Genomic DNA, 19,361 nt, shown 5'->3' with positions numbered 1-19,361 from the left:
AAATTTCGCCAACAAAAAACCGACCGGATTACCTCTTGGTTTCTCTACGGATTACCGACCGTGTGTGTATTTGTAAGTAAACTAAATCATACACAGACAAATGACACAAGGAGTTTTTATAGTGGTCCACTCTATAAAATGAGAGTTACATCCACTGTAATTTTGTATTTCTTTGTTGGAAGATCACAACTTACAATCGTAATTCTTACTAAATTTGTTCTTTCCTCGTTATTCTCTCGAACCCCTTCCTTACGGGGGTCTTCCTCCTTTTATATTCGGCTTCCTTCGCTTAGGGGGTTTCCTTCATAGGTAGAAGCACTCAAGTGCTCTCCTTTGGTAGGCCCAGACGTAGCCCACTAATCAGCACTGTTCACTCAGCCAATTAGTCTTCTATTACGGCTCTGTGCTTCTCCTTAATACTTTTCTGTCCCCTGTGACAGCTTACAATTAATGCCTGCAGACCTTCTCCACTTCTGCACGTAACTCGTTATGTCCTCTAAAGGACGTTCCCCTCGTCGTCAACACTGCTTAGCCCAACCGCCTTCTTCGGTGGCCCTTTTTGCGGTCGAGAGATCTTCATCGCTTAGTGTCGACGGTACAATCAGTCGACGCCATAAAGGATCGTCGCCTTAACTTGGACTTCGTCCTTGGGCCTTCGCAGCGGAATAGGAGGAGTTTGTAAGCGTCGAGGGTTCCTTGCTTGGTGGGGATTAGCCAAGGCCACGTGTCGCGGTATACTTTATCCACGCGTCCGTTACATTTTTCCACACAACAATTAGTAACATGAGTGTTTTTTTTTTTTATATATATCTATCTTGCGTTTCTTTTTTATTTTTGTTTTGTAGTTTTTTTATTATTATTTAGAGTGATAGAATTCAATCTCTTTATTTTATGGGAGAATAAAATCTAGAATTACCGCTAAGCTATATATGTAACCATATATTTTGCACTTTTTGATCTTTTGTTTTGCTCTATATTTATTTTGTTTTATAACACTAGCATATCTTGTAGATTCCCAATGAGCACATCACATTTCAAGACAAAACATTAAAAAACCATTTGACGAATAACGCTGATTAGCACTTGATGATAATGAAAGGGCAAATCCTAAACCCTTCAGCCAACCATTTCCCCACTTTTTGTTATCATATAACCTTTTATAGATATAGATATATCTAAAGTTCACATTAGTTTCTTTTGTTTTTGACATGAACTTTTATTTGTCTCCTTATCCCTAATTTTATTCCACATGCAAGATTGATGGATTGGTATATAAATTGGAATGTAGATTGGACTTCGTCAAATAGGCAAAAAGAGAAGGGTAACTTTGGACAAAGAATTAGTGTAGTTTACCTCACCATTGCATGCGTCAATTCCCCATACTTTCCTTCGTCTCTCATTCCAGGCTCCAAAGATGATGTTCCCTTGTCAATTGATCAAAGATTTTGAAAGATTCAGTGCAAAAAAGTGGGCTAGAGAAGCTTGTGAGGAAAAGTTACTTGACGGCCCGTTTATTTCGTTGATTTGAATTTTTAATTTGAGTTTAGATATAACTTTATGAAAAAGCTTTTTACTGTAGTAAAAAAGTTAGATGTAATTGTTTCTGAGTACTTTTTATTATAGCAAAACGCGAATTCTAAACTTGAATCGGTGAAATAAACGAGAATTATACTAAAATTTTTGGGAAGTGCATGGGTGAAAAAGTTCGTGAATGCATGGAAAAGGGAGGGACCCCTGCCATTAAAGCCCCAAACTTGGTCAAGAAATTACTGTAATCTTCTCCTTTAAGCACACACTTTTTTATATTCACAATTTTCTTCTTCTCCATAATTAGTGTTTGTCACTTCCATAGGATCTTTATTGTTGTTTTTAAAGCATTGTTTGCCGCAAGCGTATGATGTCAAGTTTTGATAGTAAAGTGTGAGTGAGTGTCGTCTACACATGAATTGGGTATTAAATTACCGCTAAGTACCACGATTATCGTAACTCTACTTTATCTAGGCAACCGAACTCAATAAAATAAAAATAGAACTAGAACAAATATAAATACAAAAATAAAATAAAATATGGAAACTTCTATGCACAAATGTACTAGAGACTTGACTTCACCTTATCATTTCTATGTTCATCCTATCAAACCATTGCTAGTTAATTCCACTCAATTCATTAATCAAGGGACCTATTCTAACCTCATTGCCCAAACAACCAACAAAACAAAGCCAACCAGTGCGGAAAAAAAAAAAAAAAAAAAAAATCACCAAGTGACCATATTGTTTGTAACAGAATTAAAATACAGATTACTTTTTTTCCCGAGTAACTTACAGTTTACTACATGTAAGATACTAAGATTTTAAGTTTTTCATGTGCTCAAACAGGACTTCCAGACCTATTGTTAAACGAGAGTGGAAACTGACTTCAATCTAGAACCTCTAAGAAGTTGCTTGATTTCTTCATTTTAAGGTTTCAACTCTATTATTTTTTTCTTATTATTATTATTATTATTTTTTGTCATTTCATAATTTATGTCCATTCTATGATAGTAAAAAACGCGGAGTTTTAAGTGCTTTGCTTTTTCTTTCCCTTTTCCTTTTTAGGTTTCAAGTCCTTTATTTTTTTATTTAATTTGTTACCTTAAAATTTAGAATGTTTCATGTATTTCTATGATTAGATGTAACCTTTTGACTAAAACTACTATTAACATATATTCTTCTTATATATATATATATATATATATATTGAGTGTGTGTATCAGTGTATGTATATAAGTTAGATACATAAAAGCCACACTCATATATATATATATATATTATATAGTTATGGACATATATATAAATATATTTGAGTGGGGTTTTAATAGTTGTAATTAATATGCTAATTATAAATATAATATTTTATTGTAAAAAAAATTCTTTAATGCAATACTATATGTTGTATTAAATTTACCATATACTATATTTTATGCTAAATTGATATTTTATTACTATTAGTTAGTTGATATATTTATTCATAGTTGATTATTAAAACACGGTCTCATGGCAATACCCAATGGGAAAGGAATATTTATGAAACTAGTCCTAAACGCAGTGGGAAAAGTGTTTGCACAAATTAACTAAAATAATTTATGGTCAAATGACAATACCCAATGGGCAATTGGTTTCACAACGAGACATTAAAAAGGTATCATAATTTGAGAAATAATAATGTGATTATTAGCACTTGATGATTGTGAGAGGACAAGTCGCAAAGCCTTATCCGCCATTTCCCCACTTTTCCGGCGGTTTGCGTCAAACGCTTACCGCCGACGCTACCAACCATTCCCCTCTTTCTTCTCGAGCTTCCACCTCCCCATCCAAGTGTCATCTTCGTCTCTTCTCACTTTTGGTCCTCATCATCCTCTTTTTCCAACAAATACAACAATATTATATCTTCCAAAATGCCAAAATTTCTCCCTCTCTTTGCGTTAATAATCCTACGATCACCTTTTGGCTATGTCAAAAGTTCCTTAATTTCTTGTTCCTTTTCAAATCCTTGATTTCCTGTTCCTTTTCAAATCCTTAATTTCTTGTTCCTTTTCAAACTAAAACCTTTTACTTTCCGTTTATTTTACTCCTTCAAACGGAACCCAAATAGATCCGAAGCAAAAAAAAAAAAAAAAAATGGATGTGAAGCGGCGAACGATCCGGTCTCTAGTATCAAAGCTCAGCTCGGTGTCGGAGCAGACGCGATCGGAAGCCCTGAGCGAGCTGCGTTTGATCAGCAAGCACGACGCCGAGAGCCGCTCTCTTATCGCCGACGCCGGCGCTGTCACTTTCCTTGCCGAGACTCTCTTATCTCCTTCCCACGCCGCCCAAGACGACGCCGCCGCCACAATCCTCAACCTCTCCATCTCCTGCCGCCACTCCCTCATCTCCACGCGGGGCCTCCTCGACGCTCTCTCCCACGCGCTCCACCACCACCGCAGCACCTCCTCCCCCTCCGCCGTCCAGTCCTCCGCCGCCGCCCTCCACAGCCTCCTCGTCGTCGACGACTACCGCCCAATTGTGGGGTCCAAGCGGGACATCATCTACTCTCTCGTCGACATCCTTAAAACCCCCAATTCCCCTCCTCGCTCCGTTAAGGACTCCCTCAAAGCCCTCTTCGGCGTCTCCCTCTACCCACTCAACCTTTTCCGTCATCGACCTCGGCGCCGTCCCCGTCCTCTTCTCCCTCGTCGTGAAGGACGGCCGCGTCGGCGTCGTCGAGGACGCCACCGCGGTCGTCGCGCAGCTCGCGGGCTGCGAGGAGAGCGAGGAGGCGTTTCGGAAGGTGTCCGGGAGCGGCGTGCTGACGGATTTGCTCGACCCAGCCACCGGTTCCAGTTTGAGGACGAAGGAGAACGCGGTGGCGGCACTGCTGAATTTGGGAAGGTGCGGCGGAGAGAGGGCGGTGAGGGAGTTGAGGGAATTGGGGATGGGACGCGCCGCCGCGGGGATCGCCGAGGTCGCCGAGACCGGCTCCGCCAAAGGTAGTGGCAAGGCAGTGGCTCTCCTGAAGATGATCGACAATGGCACTGGCTTGCTTCTTTCTCGGTTTGATTCTGATTTGCTAAACCAATCTTCATGAGATGCAATAGGGATTTGATTTTTTTTTTTTTATTTGAAGTTAGTTTTAATTCATTACACTTCTGATCTTCAAAACTAATTTTGTACAAATACATGATATGATGATTATATTGTTGACAGTGTGAGTTTGAATGTGCATTTTTTTTTTCTTTACTTGTTTTAGCTTCATATACTCAGCTCGTGTAGATAGGAAAATATTTGAGCTTCATAAGAATAGAGGTATATTTGTTCTACAGATGACGATTGTAGTCTTTGATTTCAATAAAATTAAGAGTTGTTTTATTTATTTACGATTTCAGAACTGACATATAATTACATTGCTTGAAGATTGTTCAGTAGTTTTGGTCTCCATGGTTGGTGAGATTTCGTGAAATTTTGTATTTACACGTTTTGGGAGATGAACTAACAAACGAAACAAAAACAAGTTGCAGTTTTTTAAACCTGAAGAGGAAAACATTTGCTGGAGCAAAGTGATTGATATATATCGAGAAATATGTTTTGCTTCTATGCCTTTACTATCTTCATATGACCTATGAGGTTTCCTAGTAAGGTTTTAATGATACGCGAAAAGGAGACGACAGATCTTTGCTTATTTTATTCCTCACAAAGCAGCTACCTTAAAAGATTCAACTCTTATGTACAAATTGACGTTTGTAAATTGTCATTTTTTATTAACATAGGGTCTGTTTAGTTCGCTGATTCGAGTTTTTAATTCGAGTTGAGATATAACTTTATATGAGAGCTTTTTACTGTAGTAAAAAAGTTAGATGTAATTGTTTATGAAAGCTTTTTACTGTAGTAAAACTCAAATTCTAAATTTATATCAGCGAAATGAACGGGTACTGTAGTAAAAAAGTTAGATGTAATTGTTTATGAAAGCTTTTTACTGTAATAAAACTCAAATTCTAAATTTAAATCAGCGAAATGAACGGACTGTAATATCTTATCATTAATTGATGTCTTAATATTTTAAATAATATCAATATAAAAATGATAACTCATTATTGGTACACAAAAGTTAAGAAGTTGGTGTCCGTAATATATATTTTTTTTTTCTTTTTGCGGTTTCGGGTCCATGTACTAATGGCATATAGCTGCTATTTGTGGTAGAGCTCTTGCTAGAGATTAGAGAGATAGATAGGTGGACCTCTCATCTGAAAGAGAAGCATTGGAAGAATTTTGTAAATTTATTGTGATAGTACTACTAGCACAGTCAAGAGATTGACATTTTGGTGCTTGTATTGATCATTTTGTTGATTGAGAAGTTGCTATCTTCACTTTTATTATATGGCCAGCCTTTTAATTTCTGCTAATCCTTTGAGATTTCTGAAGCATGAATCAAACATTGTAAAATTGTTGGATTGAGGGGGTTTGAATTTCAAGTTTATCACGGCGAATGACTAGAGAACACGTTTTGGACACCCATCTTAAAAGTTTAAGCTGTTAAGAAATTAGTCAACAATAGTTTTATAATTTAACACTCCTCACGTGTGGGCTAGACAATAAACAATCGTGTTGGTAAATTAATTTAAAAGCCAAATACGTGAATATTTAAGCCCGAGATATATTAAAGACCCAACATGTGATAACAATTTAAATGTGGATAAAAGTGCAATTATGGGGGTTTGAATTCAGGACCTCTCACTCTTATATTATGTTACAGAAATCAAAGGATATTGGGTCTAACTCAACCTAACAAAACCGGCTTGCTAGGGGGTGATTGCCCTCACCTTATTAAGTGAATCATGACAATATCTCCAGCCAATGTGTGATTCTAATACACTCCCTCATGCACAACGTGGACCATACCAAACCATTGCGAATAAGTCGATATTGGGGGACCCAACGTTGCAAAACTGGGGTTGTTATGATACCACTTATTAGGGAGACTACGCATGTAAAACTGACCCAACACATTTCAGGAGCCCACTTGACCCAAAAAGTTAACCTAGTAAGTCTTGGCTCCTTCCATGTATATAAACAATTTCATATCTTTATTCACTTTCTATGTGGGATAACATACACGTGCATTTTTCTCAACAATGTCCCCCTCATATGTGTATTCACTGAGCTCCCTCCCAAACTAAAGTTTCTAGTAGTCGGTACATCCAAACATCGCACTCCAAATGAGAGCCAACTCGAGCATGAGAAATGGGGCAAATCCATGTGAGTCCACCAAATGCTTCACCATCCGCACCTACTACAGCACCAACTGCGGGAACACCAACTCTCCACGGAAAGCAACGTGGGAATTACGACCAAGTGTGATCGTTTAGCCTATACGAACTATCGGCTTTGATATCATTTTACAAAAATAAAATGATATTGGGCCTAACTTAATCTAACAAAACTGGTTTGTTAAAGGATGATTGTTCTCACCTTATTAAATAGATCGTGTCAATATCTTCAACTAATCTGAGATTTTAATATCAACTATACAATGATTAAACAGACATCGTATTTCTAAGATGACAGCATGTTGTGATGGTTTTTTTTTTTTTTTTCCTCAAAAGGTGTTACCATGGTTATTAATTCATTACAAATAGCAAATAAAGTTAGTCAAATATTTTTCTTGTAAGCCAGAATCAAGTTTCGATAAAAAAGTATTCGTTAGATGTGCATAATAAGTTTAATCCACTTTGCTTCATTGCTCCTATTTCGGGACTTTATTTTATTCCTTTGTTACCTCTTACGGTTGTCGCTTGTCGGGGGATCCATAGTTGACTAACTTGAAACCGTTTTATTTATTCATTATTTTTTATGGTTGAACTTCAAACCTGATTTTTTTAGGTTGGAAGAATATAATAATTGCCTTAAGTCTGGCACCCGGATTAGTCTGGTAAATGTAATTTCTTTGTGTATTTTATTTATGTGCATCACACTCAGTTTATTTAAGTGACATTTTAAAAATGTAATTAAACACATGTAACATTAGTGTTACACCTAAGTAAATTGGTTATTACGCACACACAAATAATGTTACACGGGAACATGAAAATTTTACATTTGTCAGACTGTATGAAAAGACTATAGACAATCGAAAATCCAACATTTCAAAGTCCAAAACACATACATACCACCGATGTCGAAAGTCCAAAACACAATATCTCAAAAAATCCAAATTGACATAACAATCAACAACAAAAGTTGAAGGCCTTATCAAATGTTGCTACTTGCTACCCTTACTTATCACCCTCATCTAAATCCATTATATTCTCGTCTTTTTTGAAGGTACATAAGAAAATAAAATTGGTGTGTATATATATAGAGAGTGAGATATATATATATATATATATATCTTTGGTATATTTATAAAAAGAGTGTGTGTAAAAATAAAGTGATTTGAAAGTGAGAGATATCAAAAAAACAGAGGAATTTGGCCTTTAATTGGGCAACAAAAGAGGGAAAATTGTCACGTAGGGCTAAACAAGATAACCGGCAAATCGGAATTGTCTGCTGTAAACCGATAAAGCTTGTCGTAAATTGAGGGTTCATTTAGTTTGTTGATTTGAGTTTAGATGTGATTTTATGTGAAAACTTTTTACTGTAGTAAAAAAGTTAAATGTGACTATTTATAAAAAAAATTTACTGTAACAAAACTCGAATTCTAACTCAAATCGGTGAAGTGAACGAGATCTGACTCTTTTGGCACCATATGGAGCCGACGTCCATCGGTCAGTGAACGAAATCGCTGGAACATTGAGCGACTTCATGCTCGATTGGGGTCTTGCACTCAGTTTTGGAAGTAAAGAAACTGATCGATGATAGTGCTCTTCTTCATTGATTTGCATTTTGCAGGTCTGGAGTCTCTAAACAATCACGGCCACTGTCAATGGTCTGACGTCTCTTCTTTACATGCATGAATTTGAAATTGCTGATTAAGCCTAAGGGCATAAAGCATGAACCCATATCATACATATGTCTTCGAAAGAAAAATTATAATAAATAGTATATTTTTGAAACTAAATTAAGTGAATAACAGATTTTAAAATTATTTGAAGTAAATAGTAATTTATGTGACGGGTAGAAAATAACTTATGTGATAAAATTTTTAAAAAAAAAATCTTTTTATCAGTTATAAAAAGAAAATTTACTAAGAAAAAAATGTTGTTATTAGTTGTAAATGAATTATTTACGCATTTACCATATAAACTATTATTCAATTTATGTGACGGGTAGAAAATAACTTATGTGGTAAAAATTTAAAAATAAAATTTATTTACGCAGAAAAAAGTCTTTTTACGAGTTGTAAAAAGAAAATTTACTAAGAAAAAAAATGTTATTACTAGTCATAAATAAATTATTTACGTAATTACCACGTAAACTACTATTTATTTTAAATAATTTTAAAATATGTTATTTATTTCATTTAGTTTTGTAAATCTGTTATTTACTACGTGGGTAATCATGATAAATACTCGTTGAAAGTGTATGGGTCAAGATTTTTGTCTTTTACTCTTAATTCATAACTTTTTTAGTTAAATAATTACACTTAAAAAATGATATTTATCAAAAATAAAGAATGAAAATCTAGATAGATTCTACAATTTTCTCTTACTTTACATTCTCCCCTAGAAAAAAAAAAAAAAATCCTAATAGCCCATAAGTAACCTATTAACTCATAAGCCCAATAGCATATAACTCATAAGCTGAATAGCCTATAGTTTAGAAACCTGGAAGTATGCTACATTTGAAACGAGAAGAAAGTCATGCCACCAGTCACGCTGTCGAGTCCCCATGGCCGTAGTCGTTTCGGTTGCTAGTCAAGGTAAGCTCTCCTCTTGACTTTTTAATACGGTTGTTCTTACAAAAACCGAAGACCACCAAAAACCGAAAACCTATTAAAACATTAATCGAAATCGATCAAAGATGCACAAAGTGGACTCGGCTTCGGTTTCATATTTTCAAAAAGGGATGAGGTCAATTCGGTGACGGAACGGAGTAAAAGCATATGCATTCGACCGATAGTCACCGTTACTCACGGGGGCATATGCACTAACTACAAATCTGTAATATGAGTACGATTTGAGTTGAAACTCTAATTTGAGTTTGTATTTGGATGTGCACATTTTGAGTTATGATTTGAATTGAGAATCTACTTGAATTTATATTTAGATAGTATTTTAATAAAAACTCAATAGTGATAAAAAATTTTAATAGGGTATATGGGTGAGGTTTTATTCGTCTTTTCGTTGTGAAAGCATAGAAAAAAAAATCATATCAATTGAAATTAAAACGAAAAAGTTATGGTGTTTTTAAGAATAGAAAAAATATTGTTCATTAATTTGAGTTTGAGTTTAGGAACTTGAATTGAATGAGAAATTTGAAGTCAGATTTTTGTCTCAAATTCAAGTTTAAACTCAAATTTTATAAAAGAATATGCACTTGAATAAAGTTATAACTTAAATTTAAACTTTTTTTGAGTTTGGGTGCAAATAAATAAGTCCTATTAGTCCCTTCTAAAAGTGTTTTTATTGCCCATTGAGACATTTCCTATAAGAAAAATACTAATCAAAGAAGTCTAAAAGACATTAGTCCCTTGTAATAGTATTTCTATGGATATTGAGGCAATTCCTATAAGAAAAATACTAATTAAAAACTCTGAAACTCTAAGTGGACGTTTGGTTCATAAGTTTAAAATTATAATTCAGAATTATTCTCAATTTACGTATGTTTTTTGTGAGAGAAAATACTATAACGAGTTACAAATCATGATCTGAGTCATGACATGAATTCTTACTCCAAACCTAAAAATTAGGGGATGTATTTCCTTAATTTATCTCCTTTTCTTTTTTTTTTTTTGGGGAATTTCATCTCTTTAAAAGTAATAATAAAGAGGCATGTAGTTATGACCTTTAAGAGGACGTAAATCTTTATTCACCTCTACTGATAGAATCCTGGACCCCACCTGTTAATAACATGCCAACATAATTTATTTATTTATTTTTTTTGGTGGTTTGTGTTTATACCTTTTTGCTTTAGCATTGCCCATCTTGTAATGGAAAGGAATGGCTGTTACCCGTGATTCGTGAAATCGCTCTTCAACATTTATTACTACTTTAATCGAGTTAAATATGTATATCATGAATTATCTTCTATTCAAATAGAATTAAGGCATCTTGTAAAGTAGAATATTTATATTCTCCAATAAAAAGCAAAAGTAACGGATTTCATTAGTATACACGAGTAAAAAATAAAATGGACTGATGCGTAGGATTTTTTTTACGCTCTAACATTTTATTAAATTGGTGCCTTAGATTGAATTGATAAGTTATTTTTAGATATTAATTATAGCAATTTTTTTAAAATTATTAAAATACTAATGGTATTTAACATTTAAAAATAGATAATGTCATACACATGACGATGACGAGTCATGCTCCAATCATCATCTAAAATTGAACTCTTTTTTTAAATGAGCTCATATAAGGGGAAAAAAAAAAAAAAAAAAAAAAAACAAAACAAAATCCTCTTAAATTTTAAGAGTCTTTCTCTATTAGAATAAACTCTATAATACATTATTAAATTAATTTACCAAAACTCCAAATCAATAGTAATCAGCCAATTGTAAAAAGTTCAATAGACAGGTTTATTTAATTAAGCTAATGAAAAAGAGCCTTTTACCAACCGGCCAAAAAAAAAAAAAAAAGTGAAAAAGTTCTGTCCTTTTAAGTCCTTATTTTCTCCTCTAAACAAGTTCATTGATGAAATGCTGAATTATGTGGGTTTAAGGACATAAAAAAAGGTGCAAACTTTCCCATCAAAATGACTCAGCAAACCTTCAATGACTTGGAATGGCATTTAGTTGGCCAAACAGAATAGGTATATGCCAATCCAAGAGGTCAAGAGAAAGTTCCCCATAAAATTTTCTTACAGTCGGTTTCAGGTCATTAGATCTAATCAAAATCACGTCAAAAAATATATAAAATAAACGGTTCTTATTAATACAGATATGACTGTTAAAAAGCAGTGGATTATCAGTTTTTTCTGATCTTATTGAAAAAATTCCGTGACATTAACATTACTCATCAAGTGGCGATGAATCCCACCAAAAAGTATTCAAAAGGGCATAAATAAAGGCAAAGCTAAAAAGGAAAGCAGGAAAGATAAAAGGGCTAATGTAAGAGGTTTTGCGTTTTGAGTGAGTGACGGTAGCACAATTGGGGTTAGTGGTGGTGATAGGGATGTGGAGTGGGTGACAGACCCACGTGACTGACCCACCACCAGCACCACCAGCACCACCACCACCTCCACCATCTCTCTAGCAGTGGATGTTTTGGTTGGCTTTGTATCAACGCTAACAGCCAAAATAAAAAACCAACCTCAACAATAATAATAAAACCAACAAGCTACAAACCAAATAATGAAGGAGAAAAAGGAAGAAAAAGTTAGAGGGTTAACATCATTTACTCATTTGACTCAGAAAAAAAGGTGACCATTAATTTCCTTTGGGTTGCCCACTAACTCTTCCCTTTACTCGATATATATATATATATATATATATACATGTCTACTATAAACTATATATATAAATACTCGTATTGTGCAAAAACAATCGTTTTCTTAGTAAGAAATGGTCGTTTTATGGCCTCCATTAATATATGTTTTAGACCTTTTAAAATTAAAAAGTAACTTCTCATTTTGAAAAAAAAAAAAAAAAAAAAAGCAATGCGATTTAGAAAAAAATAATAAGTCAATTAGTGAGGTTATATGTATTAATTAGCGTGAGTTACTAGTCAATAACTAAAAATAATAAGTGATTATAGATTAATTAGTGAGGTTATATATTTATTAATTAGTGAGTTGCTAGTCAATAATAAAAAAAAAGCAATGCGATTTAGAAAAAAATAATAAGTCAATTAGTGAGGTTATATGTATTAATTAGCGTGAGTTACTAGTCAATAACTAAAAATAATAAGTGATTATAGATTAATTAGTGAGGTTATATATATTTATTAATTAGTGAGTTGCTTGTCAATAATTAACTCGCGCAAATCATACATCAGACGCTTTTTATCAATTAGTGTTTAAATGAATGATAAAATAAACAGGATCAAAGTATATTTATTTGTAACTTAATGCCTCAATTTTATTGACTGATATGCATGATTTGGCTTTTCTTTTTTTTTTTTTTTTTTTGAATACTACCAAGTACGTGGAATATTTGCTAAAAAAAAAGTTCATGAAATATGAGAATAATTGGGTTGTTCAATTTAAAAGTGAAACTAATAATGTGATCATAAATGGAATACACAAAGGTATCGTTCATTTCACCAATTTGAGTTTTCAGTTTTAGATTTTTACAGTAAAAAGCTCTCTGAATATGTCACATCAAACTTTTTCTGTTACAGTAAAAAACTCTCTGAAAATGTCACATCTCAACTCAAATTGAAAACTCGAATTCGCGAAGTGAACGAGGCCAAAATGTATTTATACTATTATTTTGGTATAAAAAATCAGAATATAGATTTAACTGAATACACACGTACTCTTTGATTAATGTCTCGGATACTACTGCTAGTGGCTTTCTCTCTTTACTTATCATTCTCTTTCTTCCTTTGGTTGGCCACTAACGCTAAGCCTTTTTTTTTTTTTTTTTGTTCTCCTTCTCTCTACATGCTAGTGGTTCTCTGTCTTTTACACTTTTTTCAATTCATGCCCTTTAACTCCACTTTCTGTTCGCTCTTGTGGATGCAGTTAGCTGCTTAAAGAAAGGGTAAAAATTTTTTTTTTTTTTTTTTTGGTTTTTTTAGCATGGGGAGAAGAGATGGACAAAGAAACTAACCAACAAGAGAACCCATCTCTCCTCCCCAACAACGCCACCATCGTCGGAGCCGCCGCCACCGTGATCATCGTCCCCAAGGAAGAGTCTCCGAGAAAACCCTTCGGAGGCGGCGGGGGCGGAACCGGTGGTGATAGGTTAAAGCGAGATGAGTGGAGTGAAGGAGCCGTTTCTAGCCTTCTGGAAGCTTATGAAGGCAAATGGGTTCTCCGGAATAGGGCTAAGCTCAAGGGTCATGACTGGGAAGACGTTGCAAGATATGTGTCGTCGAGGGCAAATTGTACTAAATCACCAAAAACACAAACGCAGTGCAAGAACAAGATCGAGTCCATGAAGAAGCGGTACCGATCGGAGTCAACCGCCGATGCCTCCTCCTGGCCTCTCTACTCGAGGCTCGATCTTTTGCTACGTGGCGGAAATGGGCCATCGGCTGCGGCGGCGGCGGCAGCTGCACAAACTCTGCAGTCACCGGCCCCTCCAACTCCGCTTTCTCTTCCGCCAAGTAATAATTCTGCTTTAGTCTTACTAGAGCCAATCTCTACGGCACCGCCGCCGCCGCCGCCGCCGCCTCCTCCTGCTTGCCCTCATCCTCCTCCTCCTCCTCCTCTTGGAACGGCACAAAATTCACATGGATCTAACGGCGTTGACAGACTGGCCAAGGTCAGTTTCTAACACTGATTTGTTTTTCTTCTTTCTTTCTATCTTTCCCTTTTTATTTTTATTTTTTATTTATGGATTTCACTATAAGTACACAAGTTTACTTCATTTATGAATGAAACTAATGAAGTAGCTTTTTTATGCAGAAATAATGCAGTAACTTGTGTACTTAAATAAGAAGTTACTAAAAAAAATACTTAAAATGGATTTATTTGTCAAAAAAACTTCTAGAGATTTTGGAGATAAAAATATCCCATTTGTTTCTTTTTTTTTAAAAAAAAAAAAAAAAAAAAGTTTTAAAAAATAAAAATTTCCCCTTTTTTTTTTTTTTTTTTTTTTTTTTTTTTTACTTTTTACTCTTATATATTGGCAATTAGATGGAGCACGATTGATCACGCCAGATACTTAACGGTATTACTCTTTTATTACCTCAAAAATTGATTTCAATTAGGCTGATATTAGAACATTCTAAGACTTGTAATATCTATATTTACACGAAACATGTTAGCATCACTCTTTCTATCATTCTCTTTGTGAGTATTGTCCGCATTCACTATTTGACATGTGCACTCCACTATTATTTTTTATTTAAATAATAATATATCATGTAAGTGGAGTCAACGTGTCAAACAGTAAATACAAATAATGACAGAAAGAGTGGTGTTAACATTTCTTATTACACGTAATTTTGTTGGGACAATTCTCAACTCATGAGTACCCATTGTAGTAAAAAGGAAGTTATTTAAGCACTAATTAAGCTGAATGGCACTTTGTTCCTTTTCAATTTCTTTTCCTGGTAAAAGTGTTAGGGCCTGGGGGCTTTTTTTTTTTCTTTTTTTTTTTTGCTTTAGAAGTCTTAGTGCCACTAAACGTAACGTTATAAAGTGTATAGCTAATTAAAATCATTTTAGCGAAGAATAAATTTTTCTAATATTATATGTTGGCGTAATTTTTATTTAACTTGTTGTCTACAGGAAGATCATGAAGCAGTAAACAAAATATTATCGGACCATGCATCCGACAAGAACAATTCAATGGAGACTACGTCGGATAGCAGCACGCCAGCGCTTTACAGCAAAAAGGCGGAGAAGATGAGGTTGAGATCTAAAACAACGAACAAGATGATGAGAATGGAGAAGAAGAAGAGGAAAAGGAAGGAATTAGAATTAGATATCGCGGAGAGCATCCGGTGGCTGGCGGAGGCGGTGGTGAAGTCGGAGCAAGCGAGAATGGAGGGGATGAGAGAGATAGAGAGGATGAGAGTTGAAGCGGAGGCTAAAAGAGCGGAGATGGACCTCAAGAGAACTGAGATCATTGCAAATACTCAGCTAGAGATCGCTAGGCTTTTTGCAGCATCTGGTGTTGGTAAAGCTGTTGATTCTTCCCTAAGAATCGGAAGAAATTAATCATTACAACCAATTATATATAATAATTAATCAAATTACTACCTAGTGATCTTCAAGGTGTATAGAATTTATGTCATCATATATATATATATATATATATATATATATCGTTTATATTGCATGAACTTGAAATAACATGCAGTCTCTACCTCATTCTGTAATTTCTCTTTTTCATAATGGAAATCAGTGTTTTGGTCATTATACTATTGAAGATGTTAAAGTTACTACATGACTTGCAAACAGAGAAAAAAAAAAGAGTTACTACATTAAGACTAACTTTGAGACAAAAGTTAAATTTTACATTAATGTAATAGTAATAAAGTTGATATGAATTACTTTAAAACCATGTTTTGTTTCATGTCTCTAAAAATAGTATTATAGTAATAAATAAAAAGACGAGGTCTACGATGTAGTGCATGTATTGTACACAGCAGGATGTACTTTGCTTGTGTGTTGTTATATTTTTGCAAGATCAAGCCTGATAGTTGGCCCAGAATGGAAAAATAGCAGCTACAGAAAGTTTGCAAGAAACAAGCCGTTAAAAGTCTACCACAAAGCCGTCTTTAAGTTGTTTCCATAAAGAGATCTATTTGTTAGGGCACAATTTCTTTCTGCGGTACATTTAAGAACTAGTTTGAAAAACAAAACAGCCGTTAAATACAGATGCTATAATGTATAATTTTTAGTAGTGTGAATGCAAAACTAGTCTCAATCGGTCAATTTAGGATTCTTATATTGTGAGAAAACACAACAGTAAGTGTTTGGCACACTTGAGATGACGTACAAGGAGGTTACGAGTATGTTGTCGCCTCAATTGATGACTACTCGACACATGAATATGCATACCTGTTTGTTGTCCATTAAGGGGGTGCATCAGTGCGTCTATTACTTTTTTTTCTTCTTTTGAATACCAAATCAAGGGTAATTTAATCTTTTGATTTGAAAAGTGAAGAAAATAAATGAAAAATAAAATAATTTTTATAAGGATAAAGGGTATTATTTGTTTGAATGTGTTTCTTTTGGAGGCTGCTGATTGATCAAAACAATGACCCTGACTCTTCTCGCCCATTTATCCATTCTTTAAGTTCTTCCAAGACTTGCTTTTCCATTCCTCAATCCTCCCTAGAAACCCATCACCATAACTTGTGGTATGCTCATTTTTGCATATACCATTCCATTACATAGTTGGAATTGCTTTATTTTCTTTTCGTTTTGTGTTAGAAATGATTACTGTTGCTTTTTATTTTCTTTTGTGTCCTGGGTTTGGCATAGCATATATTTCCTCAGTTCAGAAGCTAAAATGGGATTAGAATCTTGTTTGTTTTTGTTAATTTCAGTGACGTTTGATATCATTATTGAATCTTGAATTTCAGCTAATGTATCTTTTTTGTTGTTTTGGGAGTGCAGAAGTTGTCTGCTCAAGAGATCAGGAACTGGTTAAGGGAGAAAGAAATGTCAACCTTATGGCCTTATTATTGAATTTTATGCTACTTGGTGTGGACCCTGTATTCTAATGGCTCAAGAACTTGAAAAATGGTATGTATCACTATCTATTTATCTTTTCTCTGCTGCAATGCAAAGTAGTTTCAAGATATATAAATTGTCCCAAAACATAACATGTATAGGTTTTTTTTCGCATTGGCACCATGAACATGTTGGTGTTTGATAACTTGGACACCAAACTTTAAATTTTAGCAAATAGGACCCTATGTTTGAAACTTATAACTAGTTGCAATTGTGATTCAATAGCTAACATAAGTCAGTTTATAGGCAAAATACCCGACGATATTTGCCACGATTTTTGCAACCGAAACTTCTTGTTGGTTTGCAAGTTGAACTTTGAACGATTTGATTTTGGCCTTTGGGACCTTAATTGCTATTTATCAGTTGACGTCCATTATCAGTTGGACTACTATTTGTCAAAAATTGTTATATTTCAGATCCTAAATGCCAAAATTAATAGTTTGGAGTCAAAACTCACAAATGATGAAAAATTGGGGTGCACCAGTGCAATTAACTTAAGATATATGTATAATTTTGATGCAATCTTTTCCGTTAATGATATACTCTATATTATGCATGTGGGCACCTCTGTATACGATACAAACAAATTAAGTTTGATGAAGATCTGACGCTCGAAATGAGGAACTTGAAAGTTTAGTTTAGTAGATAAATATTTATGTTCATGGTTGAAACTAAAAGGCTGAGATGATGCATGAAAGATTTAAGTTCTTTTGGTTGGCAGATGGATCATTTTTGTAATTTTGAACCTTTATTTTATTCTTTGCACCAAATATTGCCTTTTGGATATTGTATTTCATGCGTTACATTTTCTTTTCAAGTAATTCTTTCTTCTTCTGTCTTTGAGTTTATGGCCTTCTGTAACTTATTTTCACATGCAAGTGCTTTTCAATGCGGGCTAGTATATGTTTTCTGGTCTATTACTTTATTTTGTCCTTATTTCACATTTCAGAAATCATCACACCAAATTACTAAGAAAATACGTTAAAACAAATATTTGTCTCCATTGGTGCAGCCGTAATCTCCAGTAAAAATCTCTAAGACAACGAGCACGTCGAGTTATTATCTTCCTTAGTCAAATCACCGGATTCTTGAATGGGATGTTTTCTCTCTAGATGAGAAAAAAGGAAAACAGCCAAATGATTTGACATATTGATGACCATAACCTAAGTTTTTTTATATAATGTCTCATTAGGCTCCCATTAAACCTAATTGGGTCAATATTAAGTATTCATCCATTTAGTCTATACCATGTTAGGAGACTATTTGGGTTCTCTAAAATTAGACCACTTAATTAGTTTAATTAATTAAATAGTATTAATATAATTATTATAAATATGTGGTCCATAATTATTATTAGGAAATATAATTTCCTAACATATTTCACTTTGAGAAAATCAGTAGGCAAAAGTTTTCAACTAAGAAGATTGTTGGTTTTAAGTTTTCATGAAAAAAGATATAGTCTGGTTCGGCGCTTTCTTTAGCATTTGCGTATTTGTTTTCGCAATATTGACAAACCATGTTTAGTTATAATAATCTGCAGGTATTCGGTTATTGTGTATTGGATTATACCATTTGTAGAACACGTTAACATTATAACTACTTTCTTAATTGGAAAACTGAGATAATAAATATGTTTTTAGACTTTTTACAGCAACTCTATTAGCTTGTTTCAGATTGCTGTCAAATAGCATGTATTCATCGTTAATTCTGAATTATAGTATTATTCTCTCACAAAAAACACACGTAAAACGAAAATAATCTGAATCATGATTCTGAATACATGAACCAAACGTCTACAAAATCATTGTACATATACATTTCACAATTAAGTATATGTTGTTAAATTGATGGAGTTGGTTCCTATTTACCTTTGCAGAAGCTGTTTCATGCGACACAAATTGAAGATTGTCTGTTAATTGTCATTCTCGGAATGAATCAGGTACGGCGGTTGCCCACACTGTTCTTTGTCAGTCCCGACCCAAATAAAGATCACGCCATTCAAACCGTAGATCTCATTCCGATATCAATAACGAGATCATATTTGAGTTTAGCAGCAAGAGTGGTCTAGCTTGTCAATTTTGAGAGAAGCAAGGTCTTATTCTGTTTCATGTGTCACAAATTTAAAATTGTCTATTTGTCATTTTGAAATAATTAGGCGTCATTATAACTTTTTATTTTTTTTATTTATTAATAGCAATGATATATTTTTAGTACCGAATAGCATAAATAATATTTTACCGTGGTATTTTTTTTTTATCAACTCAAGTAGAGTGTATTGAGGTCGAGCTCATGATAACCCCATGGTAGGGGTGTTCGACGGTTAAAAACCGTCAATTTTGGTCGGTTCGGTGGCCGAACCGACCTTGTCAGTTTTTAAAAACCGAGAACCGA

At 34.2% G+C, this 19,361-nt stretch overlaps 2 protein-coding genes across 4 annotated transcripts; both read left to right on the top strand.

Annotated features, from left to right (window-relative positions):
• The first annotated feature begins 3,155 nt into the window (after window positions 1–3,155).
• Window positions 3,156–4,720, top strand: LOC112091505 (U-box domain-containing protein 11). The gene is given in 2 exon segments (XM_024165366.1): window positions 3,156–4,162; window positions 4,164–4,720. Coding segments are annotated over 2 exon segments (945 nt in total). The 5' UTR covers window positions 3,156–3,656; the 3' UTR covers window positions 4,603–4,720.
• Window positions 4,721–13,211: 8,491 nt separating this feature from the next.
• On the top strand, window positions 13,212–19,122 carry LOC21406732 (trihelix transcription factor ASIL2). 3 transcript variants are annotated; one of them, XM_024165363.1, is made up of 4 exons: window positions 13,212–14,043; window positions 15,015–15,405; window positions 16,854–16,982; window positions 18,910–19,122. In XM_024165363.1, the coding sequence occupies exons 1-3, from the start codon at window positions 13,369–13,371 to the stop codon at window positions 16,958–16,960; spliced, it is 1,173 nt and encodes a 390-aa protein (XP_024021131.1). In that variant the 5' UTR covers window positions 13,212–13,368; the 3' UTR covers window positions 16,961–16,982; window positions 18,910–19,122. The 3 variants fall into 3 exon arrangements, with proteins under 3 accessions (XP_024021131.1, XP_024021130.1, XP_010095991.1); XM_024165362.1 differs by having other exon boundaries at window positions 18,847–19,122; XM_010097689.2 differs by lacking the exons at window positions 16,854–16,982; window positions 18,910–19,122 and having other exon boundaries at window positions 15,015–15,536.
• The last annotated feature ends 239 nt before the right edge of the window (window positions 19,123–19,361 follow it).

The sequence above is a fragment of the Morus notabilis genome, unplaced genomic scaffold, assembly GCF_000414095.1.
Source record: "Morus notabilis unplaced genomic scaffold, ASM41409v2 Scaffold179, whole genome shotgun sequence".
Lineage (NCBI taxonomy): Eukaryota > Viridiplantae > Streptophyta > Magnoliopsida > Rosales > Moraceae > Morus > Morus notabilis.
Note: the sequence above shows the minus strand (reverse complement) of the source record. Positions and strands in the feature narration are given on the sequence as shown.